General features: G+C 39.0%; 4 protein-coding genes across 6 annotated transcripts; 3 read left to right on the top strand and 1 right to left on the bottom strand.

The window, feature by feature from the left end:
- Nucleotides 1-63: 63 nt before the first annotated feature.
- Nucleotides 64-2,789, bottom strand: LOC137946478 (non-structural maintenance of chromosomes element 4 homolog A-like). Its single transcript, XM_068792789.1, has 7 exons — nucleotides 2,402-2,789; nucleotides 2,208-2,288; nucleotides 1,718-1,961; nucleotides 1,543-1,633; nucleotides 944-1,160; nucleotides 771-862; nucleotides 64-526 (listed from the first exon to the last, which is right to left on the bottom strand). The coding sequence occupies exons 1-7, from the start codon at nucleotides 2,544-2,546 to the stop codon at nucleotides 176-178; spliced, it is 1,221 nt and encodes a 406-aa protein (XP_068648890.1). The 5' UTR covers nucleotides 2,547-2,789; the 3' UTR covers nucleotides 64-175.
- Nucleotides 2,790-4,357: 1,568 nt separating this feature from the next.
- Nucleotides 4,358-5,958, top strand: LOC137945850 (uncharacterized). The gene has a single exon (XM_068791908.1). The coding sequence runs from the start codon at nucleotides 4,596-4,598 to the stop codon at nucleotides 5,721-5,723; it is 1,128 nt and encodes a 375-aa protein (XP_068648009.1). The 5' UTR covers nucleotides 4,358-4,595; the 3' UTR covers nucleotides 5,724-5,958.
- Nucleotides 5,959-8,724: 2,766 nt separating this feature from the next.
- On the top strand, nucleotides 8,725-12,225 carry LOC137946165 (uncharacterized). The gene is made up of 3 exons (XM_068792376.1): nucleotides 8,725-9,220; nucleotides 9,315-10,041; nucleotides 11,015-12,225. Exons 1-3 carry the CDS (start codon nucleotides 8,892-8,894, stop codon nucleotides 12,071-12,073), a joined length of 2,115 nt encoding a protein of 704 aa, XP_068648477.1. The 5' UTR covers nucleotides 8,725-8,891; the 3' UTR covers nucleotides 12,074-12,225.
- Nucleotides 12,226-18,699: 6,474 nt separating this feature from the next.
- LOC137945347 (uncharacterized) lies at nucleotides 18,700-22,193 on the top strand. 3 transcript variants are annotated; one of them, XM_068791206.1, is made up of 3 exons: nucleotides 18,700-19,149; nucleotides 21,612-21,971; nucleotides 22,063-22,193. In XM_068791206.1, exons 1-2 carry the CDS (start codon nucleotides 18,777-18,779, stop codon nucleotides 21,932-21,934), a joined length of 696 nt encoding a protein of 231 aa, XP_068647307.1. In that variant the 5' UTR covers nucleotides 18,700-18,776; the 3' UTR covers nucleotides 21,935-21,971; nucleotides 22,063-22,193. The 3 variants fall into 3 exon arrangements, with proteins under 3 accessions (XP_068647307.1, XP_068647309.1, XP_068647306.1); XM_068791208.1 differs by having other exon boundaries at nucleotides 22,044-22,193; XM_068791205.1 differs by having other exon boundaries at nucleotides 18,701-19,149; nucleotides 21,612-22,193.
- The last annotated feature ends 54 nt before the right edge of the window (nucleotides 22,194-22,247 follow it).

The raw sequence follows: 22,247 nt of genomic DNA, 5'->3' as shown, positions 1-22,247 counted from the left end.
GGCAAGCCGACCAGGGATGCACGCATTTTCATGGAACTCAAGAGAGTGCAACAACATACTCCTATTTTATACACATGTAAGTACAAAAAAAGTAACAATGCAATCTTAAGATGATGGACGGGACAAAAACAAAAAACATGTTAGTACAAAATCAGATTTAAGAATTCAATAGAATTCATGGGAAGAGTCTCCTCTTCCTTTTCAGCCCAGGAGAATCACTCTTTTCAGGCGTCTCCTCAACGACTGACTGGTCTTGTAATACAAGGCCGCGATTCCTGGTCAGCTTCCTTATGGGTGTTGCGATTCCAGCTGCCTTTGAAAAGGCTTCTACTGCTTCAGCATTGCTAGAAGATGGTCCCACCAGAGAGCTTCCAAAGATGTTTGAATAATCCCGGTGAGGCATTTGCTCTTCTTCAGCACTAACAGCGTTGCTAGAAGATGGTCCCACCAGAGAGCTTCCAAAGATGTTTGAATAATCCCGGTGAGGCATTTGCTCTTCTTCAGCACTAACAGAGTCGGCCATCAACTGCAAAGAACAGACGACACAATTCAAAACCTAACAATTGACTTCTACTTGATTACAGGTTGAAGAAACTTGACCAATTAATTTTAAGAGAAACAAGATGAAGACAGTACTGACGCCTGCTTGAAGAAATCACTTTACTTCTTACCTTATATGTGAACAGTGTCAACCCCGATAGATTTTTATAAAGAAAACGGACAACAAGCCGTGTAGATGGAAAATGAGCTTTACAGGAACAACTGCATACCTTCCAATCGTTAAAACCAAATTTCAAAGCAAAATGACTGTATTTAGCTTCGCCAGATGCAATTGCAGCAGCAGAAGGTGCATTTCTTGGAACTGGCATAAAATAATAGAGAAATGACAACAAGGACAAGTAAAAAAACCAAGAAAATTAAATTGGGTGACACCAGAACTTACTGACTAAATGATGCCCTTGATCATTCACTTTTATTTCCACACGCCCATCTTTAACCAGAAAAGATAGAGCAAATATGTTTTCTACTGTCTGTGCAAAGCAGATTCTGTTCAAGACCAAGTGTTCAAATCTAACACATCTCTTCCGTCTCAAGATGTCAAACATAGTAGCGATGTTCTTATCAGTATCAGTATGCTCTTCTTCAGCAGCATCAACAATCTGAATTAGGAAGACGAATGTGGCTTAAATAAAAATTGGATACAATATGCTGTCTAATTATCTTCACAATTTAATGCACTTCATTACCCTCAACAAAAAAATAAAAATAAATAACCTTCACAGAACCAGAGAAAGAGAGAAACTAGCGCAGAATATCATAAATATTCCCTTGGAAGGTCAGCACAGTGGCCCCAAGGGAGTTTTTGAACTATTGATTCCAAAAATAATTAGAAAAAAAAAACTTTATCATCAAAAGGAATAAAAAGGTAAGAATTAGATTTAATCGGAGGCTTTCATAGGTTATCAAAACTACCAAATCTTGCCCTCGGGAAATTCAGCTGATCAAGCAAAAAAAAAAAAAAAAAAATTAATACTACAATACCTCTTCAGGACGAGTACTCTTGATTGACTCTGCTCGTGTCCTTCTTACTGCCACCTTCCGTTGCTTCACTTCAGAATTCATAGGCCCAAGCCTATGAAGAAGAAAGAAATAAAAATGGGTAATGGAAACAAGAACAATTCCAAAATACCATTGCTGGCGTATATACGCGACTTACATTGTGCAGCATCCACGAGACCTCTTAAAAATATGAGAAACAGCAAGCCCAATGTCCTTCCAGGAAACAGAATTGTTCTCCACATTTAATGGACCATTGTGTTGCCCAAAATTCTTAAGAATAGAAATCACAAATTCTGATGGAGTCACCCCTTCATTGCCCTGCAACTTAACAGATTGTACCAAAGTGTTGGCAATGTCCAGAAGAGCCTCTGCATCAGCAACTTGTTCTCGAGGCTTCTGAACTGGAAGAAAGGGAAACGAGAAATAAATAAATAAAAACTAAGGTTGGATACATTCCATTGACTAGATTCCAGATAAGCCAATCTACTGCCCCAGATGACTAAAACATTTAAATGCATGCTCAATTCAAAACAATTATGCATAAAATCTCTGAATATTTAAAAGATGCAAGAAGAAGAACGCAACCCGCTACACTTCAAGAAAAAGATGAATAAAACAACAGAAACGGACAAACTTGCCTTACATACCTTGTTGATGAAGAGTTTCAACTTCGCTAATAATTGAGTGAAACATGTCCGAATCAGCCTTAGATATATCCTCCCTCTCATCTGCAAAAAACAAAAAATCAAAGGAAACATCTGATATGAAAACAGAGAATTCAAAACATCTCAATCCGTAAAACACAAAATTCGAAGCTGGAAAAACCAATAAAAGCGTTCACCTTGTATGAGATGCTTCATCGCCAAATATCGGGATCGCAACACTCTTCTCTCAGCAACGCCTTGTACCTCCGAACCACTGCTCTGTCCCACGCCCGCTCGACTTCTCCTAGCGGCTCCTGGCTCGCGCTTCGCAACCTTCGACATCCCGATTCGCCAAGATAGAAGCAAACAAGAAGAATTCTGATTGGGAACCAAGGACCGAATCGAAACCACTAGGATTCCGGAATCGAATCTCTCACTTTAGCCACAAGCATGCAATTTCAAAATCCAAATGCAGAATGAAACGAATCCAAAACCCTAACCCTAGGAGAGGAAACGTAAACCCTCATTTTCAAATCGGGAGTGCCGCGAAAAGTTTGGGAGGGAAAAGTCTATTCGTTAACGGTTATGAAGAGGACTTTCGCTTCTTTCGGCGTTTCCCGCTCGCGCGTAAGGCAAAAACCGAAAAATCCGCCGTTTGTCTCTCACTAAGCCGCCGGGTTCTTGTCTCTTAAACCGTATTCCGGTTTGAAATTTAAATTTTCAGCAAAAAAAAAAAAAAAAAAAACTAAAAATAGATAGTAACTCGCGCGTATCTTTGTATCACACTCGCCACCTCGCTATGACGAACTCAAGACGAGAGATTTTAAAGTGAGCAATCGCATCCGTTGGAATCTGGTGAGTGCTGCGCATGTGCACTAGTGTGAGGTTCCTTTACAAAATGGACGCCTAGTCACATGATGATTTAGTTAAAAATAAATAAAAAATTCGTCTTTAAATAAATATTAATAATATTTTAATAATTAATTAAAAAATCCTGGGTCTCATCTATCTAACCCGTCTACGGGTTTCGAGATATCCGGTTCGTTCAGTTTCTGAAGTGGGTAGGTCGAAGGAGTGAGGGCTTTCATCTTTATTGCGATGCTTACTCTCAACCAGTTGGATTGAAATATGAAAAAAAAAAATGCAAGAATAAATAGATATTGGTCCACTAATGTAGAGACTATCCTTCTGTGGCGGGAGGAGAACGACACACGGAGAAGGTGAGGGACGGTGCGCCACTGGTGCTTAAAGGCAGGTGAAGGGTGGACCCTTTTCATTAAAGCAAAACTTCCAAGAAATTTCCTCTTCAATACCAATAGTCAAAAGATCTAAGCATGAAATCTTCCTCATTGCCTGTTGTTGCATGTAACCCTTCGGTAGACTGTGAATGAAACCGGATGTCATCATAAATATGTGCTAGTTTTGGAGTTACATACGAACAAGGTTTATGAGACCTATTAAAACTGAGAAACACTAATAAATTGGATTCAAACCATTCGAAATAGGCTTGAAAAAAGTTTGGCTCATTCAGCTTTTTACTCTAGTTCGACTCATTAAGTACAATAAACCAAGTTTGAGATTTTTCTAATTTGACTTATTCGCTCATGAGTCGACTTGTTAGTATAATTTTTTTAATAAAAATACCCTTTACTCTAATTGCGCTCAATCAATTCCATCTCTACTTGGTTGATAATTTCTCTTATTTACCTCAAACTTCGAATATGATCGATCATTTAACCCTTTTGGATTCTTCAACATATAATGTTGTTGTTTGTCAATGAAATAAACATTATTGATGGAGGTGTAATCTTTCAAAATGCTCAGGATCGAACTCATCAAACTCAGTTAAAATTTTTGGACTAGAGTTTGACTCCAATTTTAGGTTTGAGGCAAAACTTGCAGTTTGAGTTTAAAGTATTTAAATTAAGCGAAGCTAAAAGATACGTAAATTCCAACTCCGGCTAGGCTCCATGTCACCGTCATTGTCAATCGCCTTCTGACCCGTGGGGTGCTCAAAATCAGTACGCTTTTCCGTTTTCAATTTGTCCATGTAACACAGTGGTGGTTTTGTAAATATAGAAAACTGTCAGGTCATTTACATTTATACGCCTGGAATCAATTATCTCTCTACCTAATTACAAATCAACAAATGGCACATTTTGTTCGTAGAGACTAGAGAGCAGTCGTAAGAGAGCCTTGAGCAGACACTCGAATGGCCGAAACGTTCGCTACTCTTCCTTTACTGAATCTTCTGAGTGTATTACTGTCCATAGCCAGCCAATAACCCGCTACGCTTTGCTGGAAGGATTGCGAGACGATTTGGATGCTCTAAATTATCCCCTTGAAGAGTAGCCTGCCTCAGAACTGAGAAGAACCTATTATCGGAGAAAGATGAAAGCGTCCGTGAAGTTCCGCGAGGATCAAAACCCTCTTCTGCGGGCGAAGATTCCGATCAGCGTCTTAGGGCTTCCCTTCCTCTCTGGAATCACCGCCGGTGACTCCAAGGAGCTGTCTTTGAATCTCGGTACTTACTTCGAATCGGGGCCTTCTTTCAGAGTCTCTTACCGGCCGAATGATTCATGGAATCCTTTCAGCCTCCTCGTGAAGACCGGAATCGGGTCATTGGGTTCCCCAATTTCTGCTCCGATGACTATCAGCACCGAGTTCAGTCTACTCAACCGCGGGAATCCCACTTTCTTTCTCCGCTTGAAGCCCCAGATGGGAGATTTCTCGATTAAGAAAGCCGCGAGTTCGGTCATCGTTTTACCGACCGAATCTTCGGTTTTCGGGAAGAAAGTTAAACCTTTTGACAGAGATCACGACACCGAGGGTGAAGGGTCAGTGGATGGCGGCGAAACGGCCACGGAAAACGGAGTTTTCCGCGCACAGAGCGGTGATTACTCCGCGCCGAAGACGAACGGGTTCGCTCCCGATGTTCAGACAGGCGGAGTAATCGATGGCCTCTTTTCCGGCGTGGAGGTGAACGCGCGAAGCGTGCTGCCGTTAAAACAACGCCTCCAGTTGAAATTCCGTTGGGGCGTTAGATTCCCGGCGGAGCTGCGCAACATTTTCCCCGAGGGCAGGGCTCGGAATCCGACGGCTGATTTTTCGTTCAAAAAGGTTCCTCTTCTGTTCATCAACAAGATCTCGATCGAACACGTGGCAGACGAGGCTAAGCGCAAATCAGGTGGCGGACTTCCCGGTACAGCAGTTTCCGACGCGTCCGACACGTGTGAGTCGTTCAAGCGACAGTTGGAGTTTCTGCAAGCGGAAAACGGGATGCTGAGAAAGGCCGTGGGCGACCTCCGGTACGAGATTACGTCGGCGGTCGAAGCGCGAAACTCGGGGAAGCAGGACAGAGGAAAGGAGAAAGTGGGCAGGAAATCGACGGGAGGGAAGGACCGTCGGAACGGCGACAGGCCACCGGACTTGAGCGAATTGGGCGGAAAGTCGTTGGAAGACGAAGTGAACGAGGGGCTGAAGAAGGCTCTGATGTCGGCGACCGGTACCGGAATGTGAAACAACCGGCGAGCGGGATCTCTATATTAGGTTCTAAAACAGAGTTTGAAGATTTAATGAATACAGTCGATTGTGAGTAATATGTGAGTTTGTTATTTAGATTGTCGAATTTTTAGGTTCCTCCGCCTGTAATCAAGTTCTCGATATTTTAGAATCGCCGGTTGTTAATGTTTACCCTTGCTTCTTTGGAGATCTTCTGCAAATAAAATAGCAAAACTTACTTGAAGACGAGTAATATGTCTCTTCGCTTAGCTCCAATATGGCAAATTGCAGCAGCCACCGATTCGGTTCAATAATTTTGGGGAAGTTCTCAAAGGGGTGAGCGGGAATGTTCAAAATGTGTTTAGGAGGGAAAGGGCGATGGAACTTGTCTAATAAGAACAAAAATTGAGTGGAAGATTTGGTGGAGTTTTCTACCCACCTAAAAAGTTTTCTGTCTGGTCTCACCTGCACTGCAATTCTCCGTTGTCTCTTCTGAGACAAGATCGATAACTCATTAAATATAATATTTAAAATAAGAAATTTATATAAATAAGAAAGGGTATTTTATTATTAAAAGATTTAAATCTTATTTTAGATAGTTTTTTTTACTAAACTAAAATTAAACAAATACTTAATCAAATTATTATTTTTTAATATCTAAATTCTCACTCTTAAATTAGAAATCAAATATAATATTAAAATAATAATTTTATATAAATAAAAAGAGTCTTTATTAATCAAATTGATTTAGGTTTTATAATATAATTTTATTTAATTATTTTTTCAATAAACTAAGATAAATTTCAACATGTTTAAATTAATAACTAATTAAAAATAAATTAAATATATAAAATAAAATTCTTAAACAAATACTTAACTTTCAGAGGGCCTTAGTTCTTTATGATATTAGGCTTTAGTGTTTCATGGGTAGACTAATCCGAATATTTCGACGGGAAGTCCATACTGGAATCGCCAACTTGTACGGCCCATACAGGATCAATAGCCTGTCCATGAACGGCCCATTTGATAATAATAATACTAAAAAATAAATTTATTTATTATCCCAACATTGACATTTATTTAAATTTATTTTTTTACATTTTTAATGAGAAGATAAAGATAATAGTATTATTGTAAATTTGATGAAATAAATAATATTTTTATAACTAGAATAATTTTTTGTACATATCTAACACAAATACTATATATTATATGTCGATTATTTAAACAATTTGATCGGTTTTGAAAATCTGAAACGCCCAACTCAATTCAACATTCTCCTGTCAATTCTCTACATCAGGTCTTGTAGTCTTCGATTCAAAAGGAGGGACGACTAAAAAAGGTTGGCTTCCACCAATTACTTTTAGTTTAAAATCTTAAGTTCTAAACGGAGGCTCAATCGACAACATTTTACTATGAAAAAGGGGTCTTTGATTTCTTAGTTCTCCAACGTGGTCAAACCAACGTGTCTCTTCTCTTACCATTCAACCGAACCCTTATAAAAGAAAAAAATAAAAAAAATAGTAAAAATAAGATAATGATCAAATTATTTTTTTTGCTAATTATTTTTTAGAATAATAATGGTTCCAAACATACCCTAATTCTCAACATGAAGAAAATGGAGTCCTAAGTACTTATTGTTACAAAAATACCTACCCATCGACCTAAATGCTAGGGTTGTGACATGCACCTGATTAGTTCTATGGGAATTCACGTTTTGACTTTAATTGGGTTTTTAGAAAGAAAAAAAGGAATATGGACTTAATTAATAGTCTATTAGATACATACTCTTTCAAACATGCTTGTTTAAGGTAATTTTTTGATTCGTTGTATCCAAATTAAATTGGATTAAGAGTTAAATCTCTTAGCTACAACTGATTATACTCATATAAAAAATGGGATTAAGAGTATAAAAAAGTCTGTTGCCATATGCTAGGGTTGTGACATGCACCTAAAAAACATAAAATGGGATTGAGAGTATAATCAGTTGCCATGTAATTTTTTTAATTATTATGATTTACTTTTTGTATTAGGTTTGTGCAAAAAAAAATCATAATTTGAGGAAAAATGAGCTTGGAACTAAATTCATAAAAGCTTAGGTTCACCCAATTTTTTTTACCATTAAAATAGAATTAAAATATTATTTCTTGTTAAAAAACATTTATTTATAATCTTATATTATTTATTTATTATAAATATCTTAAAAAGATGATAATTTCTACTTAGCTAGCAAAGTTATGTAAACCCTTTTAATGCATTGACAATTATGTCGACATGAATGCTTAATCACTTCGGTTGACCTAGCTGTGGATACTATTAAATACTAAAAATTTTAACTTTTCTTTTGTGATTATGTGGATTTTTTTTAATTTGGCAAAAAAATTCAATTGTCGAAAAAGTTATCAATCAAATTGAAGAGATCTTTACTTTTTTCCTTTGAAATAAAAATTCTTTACAAACACAATTCCGGCTAAGAATGGTATCTACTTAGGACAAAATAAATAAAAATATATTTATTGATATTTTTGTGGTAACATCGGTGGCACCCTAATCAATAAAGTTTTTTATTTAATGATTTCATATGGCAACGGATTATACTGATTACCCTAAGTTTAGTGAGGCTATGATAGGATGACATCGTAACATAGAAGAGGTGGCCTTGAAGATCCAAGGGTCAAGATAGCGTCCTTTCCACATGAAAGGGGCGGTGGCTGGAACGTGACCGAAAAACGTCTGTTTGGCGCCAAGAGGAGTGTTGATGCGGTTCCACCCAGTGAGGAGGCCACGAACGATAAGGAGATTAGGTTTTGCATCTCTTTAAAGTTCTCTCAAAGGGGTATTTAAGTCATTTCGTCTATAGCCGCTTACTCAAAAATTTTAAACCCGACGGTAAATCAAGTAATTTCTCGACACATTTGAGGGTTAAGTTTGTCACACAGGGCAGGATCACCCCTCGCTCCTTGAGCGGGGAGTTGCGTGCTCCATCTCGAACCGATATATACCCCGGGGAGAAGGAAGAGGGGGGGGGAGAGACGGAAAAAAAGAAAACGGCAGAAATTGAAATAAAAACGAAACCTAACGAAGAAGAGGAAAGGAAAAGATAACAAAACCCTAGTGCCCCCGGGAGGATTTGAAAATGGAGGATCTGTATAGGAGGTGAAGACGAGACATGAGAATAACAACAACATGGCCAGAGCAGACGATGTACAGGACGATTCATGGGGGTCGTGGGAGGAGCTCTTGCTGGCGTGCGCCGTTAATCGTCATGGCACCCGCAACTGGGACTCCGTCGCCATGGAGTTGCAGAGCCGGGCCACCTCGCGTCTGATACTCACGGCGCAGAACTGCAAACAGAAGTATCGCGACCTCCGACTTCGATTCACGCCGGAGGGTGGCAAATCCAACGACGGAGACGACGAGAATGATCACAAGGCCATCCCGTGGCTCGAGGAATTGCGGAAACATAGAGTCGCGGAGCTTAGGAGAGAGGTTCAACGATACGATGTTTCGATCGTGTAAATTTCTCGGACTCCTTTTTGGAAAATCTCGTTGTCGGAATCGCTTTACGATTTATGAGCGCGATCTGATGGTTTCGTCGTGTTCTTACAGGTCTTTGCAATTGAAGGTGAAGAAGTTGACGGAAGAACGGGAAAGAGGCCTGCAGAAGAAGGATAACGGCGGTCAGAAACTAGATCTGGTGGAAGGCGAGGCTAACGACGATAAAACGGCCGAAAAAGAGAAAGGCAGCCTTGATGAGAAATCATCACCGAAAAGCGTCGCCGAGAAGCATCTCAACGGAGACGAGTGTGACCGGGAAAACCGGTCGTTTAGCGAATCCAATTCGACGGATCCGAAAGAAAAAAACCGGGGAACGGGACAAGAGCAACCGGATGAGAGGTCAGCGAAACCGGAAACCGCTGCCGGAAAAGCGGATCTGGCCCCCACTGACTCATCGGAGCAGAAGCCCGCCGGCGAGGCTTCGTATAACGGTAGCTCTGATACTGTGGCAAAATGTCCACCAGCGTCACCGCATGTGAAGTCGTTGGAAGCGGCCCGGCCGCCGGACTCGGGCGACTCGGTTGAGTTCCGGGAATCGGTGGCCGAGTCAAACGGCGCGAAGGAGAGTAGCGACGTTCAGAGCTCTGCCAGCTTGTCGAAGAAAATTCGCCGGAAACGAAAGCAAACCGGCGATATATCAGGCGAGGAGCCAGAAGCAGACGAAGTTTCACCGGCTGGTAAGCGCGTCTGCGTGAAATCGGAACCGTTGGCGGTATTCCTCGAGATTATCCGCTCTCACAAACACGGATCTTTTTTCGAGCGTCGGCTCGAAAGCCAGGTATTTTTTTCGTTGTGATTTTTTTCTAAATTTTTAATTCACAAAATTCGTACGGTTTTTCTCGGAGTCTTTAACACTTTTTTTTTTTTTTTTTCTCTCTCACTCTCTCCGCCTATTACCAATATCCAGATTCCAGAACAAGCTCGAGAGTTTTCATTAAAAATCTCGTATTTACCAAGCATTTGTAAAGTTTCGTTTCGTACCCAAACAATGAATAGTAGACTAAAATCTCTGGATCGACTCGCGATAACTTTCTCCTTTCAAAGCCTCGAGATGTAACCTACATATTCTTCTTAACCTTTGTGAGGCCGAAGTGTAAATACAGACGGGCCCACCTTAAAAAAAAAAAAAAACAAAGCATTCTCTGGATGAACCGCCATGAGACGACAATTTTTTTACCCAAGGAAAAAATAGAAGATATAGCAAAAGGATATCTTTTTGGTACCCCTTCCGTTTTTTTTTTTTTCCGTCTTTTTTGCCGTACGTGTCTTAGTATATCTCCATGGATCATGAACTATATGAGGCTGAGCCCTTCCCGCCTTCCTCTCTTAAAGGGTTTGTACCAGTTGGTGGTCCGCGCGGATGATGGTGCCTCGTAAGTCGTGGAATGTATCCTCATGTAACTTTGACGGTTTAGGGGCCGACGCGCATGTTGTCAGCGACTTTTCCTTTAAATTTGAGAAAAATTAGAGAAATTAAGTTACTTCACACGTGTTTGGGATTCGAGTGACAAATAGATGAAATTACCCACCGAGATGGTTTGGTTTTGTTGATATTTCCTAACTCACAGATGGGTCTGCCACGTCGATGACGTGATTAGAGTATTAGCAGACTGACACGTGTCATATGGTTTACCTTGCAAATCGAATGCCTCTAGGAAGTAAACCGATAACGTTTCTGCTAACTTCTGATTTTGTGGTAGCAATTTGGAACTCTAATTATGGGTGAAACCGCAATGTTCTTTTTAATGCAGGAAACCGAAGATTACCAGCGGGCCATTCGACAACACGTCGATCTGGAAACAGTAAGGTCAAAGCTTGAGGAAGGCGTCTATGCTGAGAACACCCTCGAATGCTTTCGTGATTTGCTCCTTCTCTGTAATAATGTCATCGTCTTCTTTCCCAAAAACTCATCAGAGTCCATAGCCGCGCTTCAGCTGCGCGAGATTGTAACAAAGGAACTGAGGACAACGATTAGGAGAACAAAACCTCCGTCCGAAGAACAGACTCAGCCGTTGCCGTCTTCACCAGCTAAACCCAGTCTCAACACGCCGACTCCCTCTAGTATTTCCGAGAAACCCAATGCATCTGCTACCTTGACTGTCTGCCGCAAAAGAAGCTCGATTGCCGCCAAGGCATCCGGTGATTCAAAATTAGCGGACAAAGTGAAAACTGAAGTCGAAGAGAAGCCGGATGTCGAGCCCGTGGAACCTGATAACTCTTCGGCAAATTTGAATACCGAACCCCGTATCACCAAGAAGCGGACGAGGGAGAGGTCTGGAACCGGTGCCAGAGGCTCAGGGACGGGCAAGGGTCGCAGTAATGGTAATAACAGCAAAAGCAAGGCCCCCAGCTCTAGTCCAAACCCCAGCTCTAGCCCTAATCCTAGCTCGGCGGCGAAAGCTACCCCTCCGGCGGATGATCTAGAAAAACGGAACACAAACGCCGTGGCTGTGGCAAAGAAGCGCAGCGCCGCAAATTTCTTAAATCGGATGAAACGAACTTCATCATCTAACGGAGCGCTGCTGGAGACGTTGAAGAGTGCTGTCAACAATGCCACTAATAGCAAGGGAGCGGACGTGAAGAAGGGAGGGAAGGGAGATGGGCGTAGAGATCAAAATTTACGACCGGGATCCGCTGCGAAACAGGTGACACCGGAGCAGAACAGTGCCGTTATGAAAAGGAGTGTTGGACGGCCGCCCAAGAAGGCGATCCTACAGTCTGCGGCGTCGCCAGCCCCCCCTACGAGGGGAAGGAAGGAGCCGGCGGAGGTGGAGACGAGGACGGCTGCGAGGAAGCGGGCACGAAGATGACGGGCAGTAGTGGTAGATGATGTAAATTATTGGTTACTGTAACCATTTTCGGTTTTTGTCATCTTTTTTCTTCCTATCAAAGGGAATGTAAAACTCAACAGTCGATAGTATTTAAACTGCAAAAACTTTATTTTAAACAATGGAATGGCTTCCGCGCCGTTATACACCTGGGCATTCCAGTGGTAGGGTTCATTTGGGCATGGGTGTTTGCTGATGTGAATTCAACGGAGCGGTTTGCTTCTTTTTGGGGGTGTAAAGGAGTAAGAACAAGATGCTCTACAGATGTTTGATCGGGAAAATTCCCAAAATCAGACGGAAATGATAAAACAGAAACGAGACTATCAGATGAACATTCAATCGGTATGCAGTTTCAACCTTTCTTATATGTAGAAGGAAGTGTCGGTCATTTGATTTTACTGACATTATCCCTCAATTGGCATAGCATTTGCTTATAATGTTCTTTTATTCCTATTGCTAAATCAAGCCCAGTTTGAACATGAAGTTTTGAGTTCAGTTCGACTCGATGCTACCCCTATTTAGGATACGTCCTAATTTGATTTTTTGTTTATTGTTTATAAAACAGAATGTTTATGGAATAAGTTGTCTTACTCCGTTTACGTATTCATTAAATGATACAGAATCGAATAACATCTAGTTTATATCAGTTCATTAGATTACTGATTATGTAAAGGTATTATTATAATTTTTTTACGTAATTCTGCATGGCGGAGGGACGGGGAACCCCTCTCTGTCCCTTTTCTTGGCAATTCATTTTATGGTGCCAAATTGTAACTTCTTAACATGTATAGAGTTTCAACCTTTCTTATATGTAAAAAGAAGTGCGGTCATTTGATTTTACTGGCATTATCCCTCTGGTGGTAATGCATTTGCTTACTTATAATGTTCTTTTATGCCTATCGCTAAATCAAGCCCAACTCGAACGCATGAAAGTTTGAGATCGGTTCGATTCGATGCTATCCCTACTTAGGATACGTTGTAAGCTTGTAAGTCCTACTGGTATTAATTTTATCTGATTATTTGATTTTTTGTTTATCGTTTATAAAATAGAATGTTTATGGAATAAGTTGTCTTACTCCTTTTACATATTCATTAAATGATACATAATCGAATAATATCTAGTTTATGTCAGTTTGTTAGATTATTGATTATGTAAAGGTATTATTATAATTTTTAACGTAATTCTACATGGCAAAGGGAGGGGGGAACCCCTCTTTGTCCCTTTTCTTTGCAATTCTTTTTATGGTGCCAAATTGTAACTTTTTAGTATGCATAGAGTTTCAACCTTTCTTATATGTAAAAGGAAGTGCAGTCATTTGATTTGACTAACATTGATCCCTCAATTAGCATTGCATTTGTTTACTGATAATGTTCTTTTTTGCCTATTGTGAAATCAAGCCCAGCTCGAACAGATACAAATTTGACTCGATACCACTCCTACCTACAATACGTTGTAAGGTTGTAAGCCCTAGTGGTATTAATTTTTTTGATTATTTAGTTTTTTATTTATCGTAAAACATAATGTTTATAAAATAAGTTATCTTACTCCTTTTATGCTTTCATTAAAAGAAACAAAATCGAATAATATGTAGTTTATGTTAGTTAGTTAGATTACTGATTAAGTCAAGGTATTATTTTATTTTTTTTATATAATTCTGCATGGCAGAGAGAGGGGGGAACCCCTCTCTGTCCCTTTTCTTTGCAACTCTTTTTATGGTGCCAAATTGTTTCTTAGTATGTATAGAGTTTCAACCTTTCTTATATGTAAAAGAAAGTGCGGTCATTATATTTGACTAACATTGATCCCTCAATTAGCATTGCATTTGTTTACTGATAATGTTCTTTTTTGCCTATTGTGAAATCAAACCCAACTCGAACAGATGCAGGTTCGACTCATTACCACTCCTACCTACAATACGTTGTAAGGTTGTAAGCCCTAGTGGTATTAATTTTATCCAATTATTTAGTTTTTTGTTTATCATAAAACATAATGTTTATAGAATAAGTTATCTTACTCCTTTTATGCTTTCATTAAAAGAAACAAAATCGAATAATATGTAGTTTATGTTAGTTAGATTACTGATTATGTAAAGGTATTATTTTAATTTTTTTACGTAATTTTGCATGGCAGAGGGAGGGGGGAACCCCTCTTTGTCCCTTTTCTTTCCAATTCTTTTTATGGTGCCAAATTGTAACTTCTTAGTATGTATAGAGTTTCAACCTTTCTTATATGTAAAAGAAAGTGTGGTCATTATATTTGACTAACATTGATCCTTCAATTAGCATTGCATTTGTTTATTGATAATGTTCTTTTTTGCCTATTGTGAAATCAAGCCTAACTCGAACAGATGCAGGTTCAACTAGTTACCACTCCTACCTACAATACGTTGTAAGGTTGTAAGCCCTAGTGGCATTAATTTTATCCAATTATTTAGTTTTTTGTTTATCGTAAAACATAATGTTTATAGAAGAAGTTATCTTACTCCTATTATGCTTTTATTAAAAGAAACAAAATCGAATAATATCTAGTTTATGTTAGTTAGTTAGATTACCGATTATGTAAAGGTATTATCATAATTTTTTTATGTAATTCTGCATGGCGGAGGGGAACGCCTCCCTGTCCCTTATTTTTGCAATTTTTTCTATGGTGCTAAATTGTAACTTCTTTGTATGTATAGAGTTTCAACCTTTCTTATATGTAAAAGGAAAGAAGTGTGGTCATTTGATTTGGCTGACATTGATCCCTCAATTAGCATTGCAGTTGTTTATTGATAATGTCTTTTTTGCCTATTGCTAAATTAAACCCAGCTCGAACAGATGCAGGTTCGACTCAATACCACCCCTACCTACAATGCGTTGTAAGCTTGTAAGCCCTAGTAGTATTAATTTTATCCGATTATTTAGTTTTTTGGTTATCGTTTATAAAATAGAATGTTTATAGAATGAGTTATCTTACTCCTTTTATGCATTCATTAAATAAAACAAAATCGAATAATATCTAGTAGTATTAAATGAAACAAAATCGAATAATTATTGATTATGTCAAGGTATTATTATGATTTTTACGTAATTTTGCATGGCGTAGGAAGGGGGGAACCCCTCTCTATCCCTTTTCTTTACAATTCTCTTTATAGTGACAAATTGTAACTTCTTAGTATGTATAGAGTTTCAAGCTTTCTTATATGTAAAAGGAAGTGTGTTTATTTGATTTGACTGACATTGATCCCTCAATTAGCATTGTATTTGTTTACTGATAATGTTCTTTTTTGCCTATTGCTAAACCAAACCCATCTCGAACAGATGCAAGTTCAACTCGATACCACCCCTACCTACAATACGTTGTAAGCCTGTAAGCCCTAGTAATATTAATTTTATCCGATTATTTGATTTTCTGTTTATCATTTATAAAAGGGAATGTTTATGGAATAAATTATCTTACTCATTTACTCATTCATTAAATGAAACAAAATCGAATAATATCTAGTTTTTGCCAGTTTGTTAGATTACTGATTATCTAAAGTTATTATTAAAAAATTATGTTCCTACGTAAGAAGGGTCTTATTATGCATGCTATTATATGACTTTTTAAATATTTCCCTTCCATTTGTTGTGCAAAAATTTCTGCATGCCGCCCTTTTCTTTGCAATTCTTTTTATAAAGAATGGGAATGGGTTCTACAACCCTCTCTCTTTGCTCTCTTTCTTCTCTTTGAAAATGACGGGGATACCCTCCCTCTAAAGGCCCTCCAACAATAGAGAAGTTCTCTTAAAGAAAAACCATAAAATGTTTATGGAGACAAATAGTAAAATCTGATAGCAAGACAAGCAATTAGGGTTTATTGATGATGCCGAATCTAAGGTAGATTTTTCTTTGGAAAATTTATGGATTATACATTAATTGAGGTTAAACTTAGACGTTAAATCCATGATTCGTAGATAAAAAATGCCAAATTGAGAATCATAATCATTAAAAAAAAAATACCCTTTTATTTTGCCTAACCTAAGACATCTTTCTCTACACAACCCAACATTCGCTTCCTAGATAAGACCCTCCCAACCAAGCTAACCCATCTTTCTCTACTTGTGTCGTTATATACGTATATAATAGGTTACCTTTGTATTTTGAAAGGTGATAACATTTTATATAAATAATTATCCTGTATAAGATATAACCCGGTTATTCTGAATTACATATTTCAATTTATTAATTAGTAAAATTATTTTCTTAATATTTGATTTTTTTATTAATAAATGTTACTTATTACATATTATATTGCATTTATTTTGAATTAAAAATTTTTGAGTATCTCATCTAATATAAATTATACATTGCAAATCATTTATCTATAAATCAAAATTTATTTTATATTAATATATATAAATTAATTGGTAACTCGTTTTCCTTAACCCTTAACCCTTAACCCTAAACCCTTCGTTCCTGAAAGGAAATCGATGGAAAATAGAGTCAATAACTGAATATGAGGAGCAGTCAAGTTTTTCCGTAAAGTCAAGGTTCTGTGCTTACTTTTGTGGGATCAGGAGCATGAAGATAATTGTGCCGTCTTCACTTCAGGGCCCGTTCAAGTCCGTTGCAATCAAAGTTTATATATATTTTTTTAAGAATTTTGAGTCCACTGAAAGAAACGTTAAGAATTAAAAAGAGAATCCAAAACACCATTCGCTTTCAACTTTTGTAATTTGAGTAGACGAGAGTTAGCCACCCAAACTGTAACCTCCGACATGCAGAAGAGACGAGGCAAGAATGTAACTTGAATCCTTCCCGGTTTTTATTATAGAATCAACCACCCATCCCTCCCAGTATCCGACTCAAATAAGCTCAAAATCCTAATCATACAGAGCTCGAGGATAACCCCAGAGGTTTATGATTCCATTCGACTTCTCCTTTTACGAAATTGCATTCTATAAAAAAAATTAATGCTCGAGTCTGCTCTTGACTCCTCGAACTGGACTCTACAAAACTCGAGTTTAACTCATTCTATTGAGTAGCAGTTGAGACCTGTAAAGATAACTCCCTCGTCTTCGTTGGCCTCTTTTAATATAGAAACCAAAGAATTCAGCTCCACTCCCTCACCTCTCCTTTCTTGTACAGGTCGTATGGTTTCTTCAGCTGCTTCTGTAATATCCTCTGAACTATTTTCCTATTTAAATTTACTGACTACTGGAACACTGCCCATGCATTCATCATCAAAGATAGTTTAACCAATAATCAAGAGAGCCCTTCAAAGACAGAGAGAAAAAACAGGAAGAAGTTTGTACTAACTTTTAGCATCCATCAACAATTTAATGAAGAAGAAGAGGAAGAAAGAAGGCTAAAAGATCTTGAGAAGAGGAAGAAAGATCGTACCTATGCTACAACTTGAGCGGGAATAAATGGGTGTTGATCATTTCAGTGTTGTTAGAATCCCCACTGGAAAGAGCTAGGGGTTACTACCCGTGATTGAATCTGGGAAGGGAGAAAAAAAACGGAAAGTGAGATGAACATTGAACTACACACTTCTGAGCGTTTTGTTTCGTATTTGTGATTATAAAATGAAGACAAGGAGTAATTGCAGTGTTTGGTGTTGGGGATTTTAAAGACGCTCCTTCACTCAAAATTTTTTAACGCTCTCGGACAGGAAGCTCTGAATTTTTCTCTTCTTTCTGGATGATTGTTTACATAGTTTACAGTCATTTCGTTGGGCTTCGTTGATGGTTCATGGATCAAGGTTATGATCCAACATTTGGCGCCATACGGCATTACCATCAGCTACTGACTGAAAACGACGAGGATCTGTTCGTGTGCTTTTACTTTTCAGTGGTGAGATGAGGTATTTCTTCTTCTCATTAGTCTCGGGGACTTGTCTTTTACTCCACAAAGCAAGTGGTGGGAATGGAGGGAAGGCGGCCTCCATCCTCCTCACCCTCGAGCAAGAAGGGATGTGAGGAAGGAGGGACATTGCCTCTTGTTTCTGACTAGTAAAAAGGGAGGGGAAACGGTAAGGTTCTCCTTCTCCACATTGCCTTCATATACAAAGTGGGAGGGCAACAGGGGGAGGAAGGGCCTTGTTCTTCCCTTCACTTCCTCTCCCCAGTGCTCTAGCTAGCCGATAACGTAGATAGAGTTTGCAGTGAGAGGGGAAAGGGAAAGAAGAGAGCGCCTCCGCTTGCCCTTTTCATGGGATAGAAATAGGGAAACAAAACAAGAAGGGGTTAAAGTTTTCATGCAAGTAGATTTTGCACTTCAATTTCGAAATGGATAAAGATTTGTTTTTTTATGTCCATCCATCGTTATAATTTACAAGGCAGCAATTCCCAAGCCCAGAAATTAATTAAAAAGAGAAGGTTAAAAAATGAAAAGACGAAGCCGGGGACCATCTTGGTCTCCCACCTTGAATCATAAATATTGTACAGATCGAGAGTTGGTAGCATTTGGATGAAAATGCCCGGTTCCCTCCATTCTACTTCAGGACCCCGAACGACTCGGATTGACTCACGTTCCATTCCGAGTCGCAGAATCCGCCTGAACCAGCGAAATCCATGTCCTGGTCTATAACGTTGTTCTCAACCACCTTGACGCCCGTCTCTCTCACTGTCTCACTCGTCACTGCTGCCTAATGCCTTCTCTTTTATAAAATATTTGCGCAACCCGACAAAATATAGACCAAAATCTCTCTAGAGCTCAGACGATGACTTCTCTTTCCCTTCTCTCAATGACGATTACGGCCTTCACTGTGGATTCCTGCAAAATCGAAACCCCCGATGGCGTCAAGCTCCACGCCAGGATCTTTAAACCCGACGACGTCAGGGACGATTTGGTCATTGTACTCGTCCACCCTTTCTCTCTGCTGGGTGGCTCTCAAGGCCTCCTCAGAGGAATTGCTGCTGGATTAGCAGAGAAGGGTTACAGAGCTGTGACTTTTGATACCAGGGGCGCTGGTAAATCTTCTGGAAGAGCGTCCTTGACTGGATTTTCTGAAATCCATGATGTAATTGCTGTTTGTAAATGGGTGTGTGATAATTTGTCCACTCAGAGGATTTTGCTAGTGGGATCTTCTGCAGGTAAGGTGTTTTCTGTTATTTTACAAGTTTCTTCATTGTTTTCGCGTCGATATGTCGTTTTAATTCTTTGTGTATTTTTGAATTGATGGATGGATCCTGAATTGCATGGAATGGGAGACTGAACTTTTGGAGTAAAGTTAATATTTGCATATGCTTGATAAACAAATTATGAATTTTTACGAATTTGAGTCCAAATCTGTAGGATTTCTTTGATGGAATCTTGTGTCGTGGGTGATGATTTATAGCCATGGGGTTCTGTTAATTTCTCGTTCAATTCGTGCTTATGGCTTCGAGATGAAAATTTAGTTTGTTAAATTAACTATCAGAAACTTTATATGGAGATACACCCCCCCTTTGAGGTGTGCAAAAAAAAAAAACAAAAAGGTCTCTTTGATGGGCTCCAACGTATTTTGTGAAATTTGACTCTCTTTGTGTAATTCCGACGCTGAAGCTCAAGTATTCTGTGAAGTATCTATTTTGATCGTTCTGTTTGCTATGTAATCAGATTTCAGTGAAATATGTGTCTTAGATGTGCGTGGATGCAGTGGGGTACCAGAAAGTTTCAGGGAGAGGGGGGAAGCAATCATAAAGGAAGTGGAACAAAACACATGTGTTTCCATATTTCAGGGGGATGATTTCCCCCCTGGCTGTACGGATATACTAGTATCTCCTCCCCGTAAAGAAAAATGCACATGAAGTTGATTATCTTGTATTCGTATGCCTCCTTTGCAGTATGAACCTAAGGGTCTGAATGCCAGGAGGAAAAGAAAGATGGTGAGTATCTGAGCTATAAATTACCTTTGGTCAGAGGTCTTTTCATGAAGTAAAGGGCTTGCTCCAGTTTAAAATGCTTTAGACTCCCGTTTCCAAAAAAAGAAACAAACAAAGAAAAGATTAGGCTTTGATAGAGAGCAATAAAGAAAAATCTTAGATATCCAGCATGTCATAATCGAGAAAATTTATACTTAGGGGAATGTGATGCTTCAATACATGACTGAACTGTTATGAAATGGTGAGAAGGAAAGGAAAACTAGGTGCGTTGTTGTTGAGCAGTTAAGATGGTGAGACAGGTGGGGGAATATGGTGGAATTGAGGAAACTGTGGGTCAGGGAAGGACTCCCAAGCAGTGGCTCACTAAGGACAGAAACGGTGTTGTGAATTTCATGAATATATCATTCACCAACTACTAACCTCATCTTATTCATAGGTTGGTGCAACTGCAAATTCAAATTCTGGGAACTGTGGATGAGCAGATAGTGTGAGTCATGCTGTGAATCTGATTTCATCCTAGTAGGAAATGTAGCTACGTAGCACTTCTATGAATAAGAGGCTTCTCCTATTATATTCCGAGCTACCATAATAGATAGTGGTTCACAGGAGACATCTCCAACTTAATAATGGTCCAAAGAAATTTGGATCTTATGGAGCTAGAGTATATTCTTGTATACCTGCATCCCATTCCTAGCAACCAGTAGCATGCCAGATGAGTCCTCTGAGTTCCCAGTGAACAGTATCATATTACTCATCAGCTCATCAAGTTCAGAGCAGGAACAATGACTTAAAATCTGGAAGTGAAGACAGTTAAGAGGCGTGATATCTTTATTAATTTAACAAAGTATAGATAGATAAAAATATGGAGCAATGTGGATTTTCTATTCCAAAATGAAAGCTAGAAAAATAAAATTTCAGAAATTGAGGAAACATGTGTCATAAGCTTAATGCTCATCTTTCTTATTAATCTTAAGAAATGTAGGGTTAGGATACATTAACAGCTTGAGACAAAAAACATAAAGTAATTACATCAATGACACTCCAACATCTTCATATCTTCCAACAAACAGGAGAAGCTTCTAGGGCACTGCCCATGCCTGCAGAGGAAATAAAAAGTGTGAGAGACCCAAAATACAGGAACTTCTCCACCTTGCCTCCAGGAGTTTGAATATATCATGAGATGTAGCACAAAGAAGTTAATAAAAGTGTAAAAGTATCAGATTGTTGAGGAGGGTCATAGGAATTATGGTTCCTGAACAACTTTTATGTTTTGTATTGGGTAATTATGTTTTTACTTTTTTAGTTAATAACTGATAAGTACTATTTGAAAAAGTGGTAGGCACCTGGCCAAATCTCTTGTACCCTTTTGTTGTTTCCTGTGCAGAAAAGGAACCCCACCCATTGAATTTGATTATGACTCCATAAACACAGGGTCAAATTCTTCCAGTAGATGAAATGATCCAAAACTTTGTTTCAAACCAAATCCAGGATAGCTTCATATGACTGATAAGCTGAAGAAATTGAGGAGAATGACTTGTCAGTCTGGCAGAATTTATGAGTTATACTGATATTTTCCGAGATTAAGATTACTTGGGATGTGGACTTTTTTATTCTTATTGATTTGTTTCCCTGGACCTTTTGTAAGGCAGCTTTTTTATTATTTTAAAACTTATTTTATGTTCTTTGTTTAGGTGCACCGATTTCAGGTTCTGCTGTTGATCAGGTTGAACAAGTGGTTGGTTATGTTAGCTTGGGATACCCATTTGGTTGGACTGCCTCCATTCTCTTTGGTAGGCACCATAAAGCCATTCTGCAGTCTCAGAAACCAAAACTCTTTGTCATGGGCACCAACGATGGATTCACAAGTGTAAAACAGTTGCATAACAAGATCAAATCTGCGGCAGGACGTGTTGAAACAGAGCTGCTTGAAGGGGTAAGTCACTTCCAGATGGAAGGACCTGCTTATGATAACCAGATGGTTGGTTTGATCGTTAGCTTCATCAGTTCCTTGTAGCATGGCCAGCGTCCAAAGCATGCAATCCGTTTGTCTGGTATATTGGTCCTTAAAGATTTTCATTTTTGCATTAGAAGGCTGCGTATTTTATGGCTGTATTTATCTGCAGACTGATTGTACTCTCGTAGATTTGCCACCACCTTTTAATGCCTAGCAGGAGTCGAGCAGGGAGCAACGCAGCAGCAGCAGCACCTTGTGTCTCCTGGCACCATTATCTTCCATTAAACTCTCCTTAGGCAATCGATATATCTTCTAGCAACGCCATGAAATCGACTCGTAAGTTCTTGCCTGTTATTTCCATTCATAAACCAGG

Source organism: Aristolochia californica, unplaced genomic scaffold, assembly GCF_029961685.1.
Source record: "Aristolochia californica isolate CCGP_79_NKW_82.1479 unplaced genomic scaffold, dmAriCali1.0.hap1 SCAF_12, whole genome shotgun sequence".
Lineage (NCBI taxonomy): Eukaryota > Viridiplantae > Streptophyta > Magnoliopsida > Piperales > Aristolochiaceae > Aristolochia > Aristolochia californica.
This window is presented reverse-complemented; position numbering and strand designations above follow the sequence as displayed.

What these genes read in the sequence shown, in the direction of transcription:
- LOC137945850 (XM_068791908.1), top strand. Translation starts at nt 4,596, where the DNA reads ATGAAAGCGTCCGTGAAGTTCCGCGAGGATCAAAACCCTCTTCTGCGG.
- LOC137946165 (XM_068792376.1), top strand. Translation starts at nt 8,892, where the DNA reads ATGGCCAGAGCAGACGATGTACAGGACGATTCATGGGGGTCGTGGGAG. An exon ending in CGATACGATGTTTCGATCGT is followed by an intron (nt 9,221 to 9,314) that starts GTAAATTTCTCG and finishes GTGTTCTTACAG; the next exon opens with GTCTTTGCAATTGAAGGTGA. An exon ending in AGCGTCGGCTCGAAAGCCAG is followed by an intron (nt 10,042 to 11,014) that starts GTATTTTTTTCG and finishes TTTTTAATGCAG; the next exon opens with GAAACCGAAGATTACCAGCG.
- LOC137945347 (XM_068791206.1), top strand. Translation starts at nt 18,777, where the DNA reads ATGACTTCTCTTTCCCTTCTCTCAATGACGATTACGGCCTTCACTGTG. An exon ending in GCTAGTGGGATCTTCTGCAG is followed by an intron (nt 19,150 to 21,611) that starts GTAAGGTGTTTT and finishes TTCTTTGTTTAG; the next exon opens with GTGCACCGATTTCAGGTTCT.
- LOC137946478 (XM_068792789.1), bottom strand. Translation starts at nt 2,546, where the DNA reads ATGTCGAAGGTTGCGAAGCGCGAGCCAGGAGCCGCTAGGAGAAGTCGA. An exon ending in GATGAAGCATCTCATACAAG is followed by an intron (nt 2,289 to 2,401) that starts GTGAACGCTTTT and finishes TGTTTTTTGCAG; the next exon opens with ATGAGAGGGAGGATATATCT. An exon ending in TGAAACTCTTCATCAACAAG is followed by an intron (nt 1,962 to 2,207) that starts GTATGTAAGGCA and finishes CCTTTCTTCCAG; the next exon opens with TTCAGAAGCCTCGAGAACAA.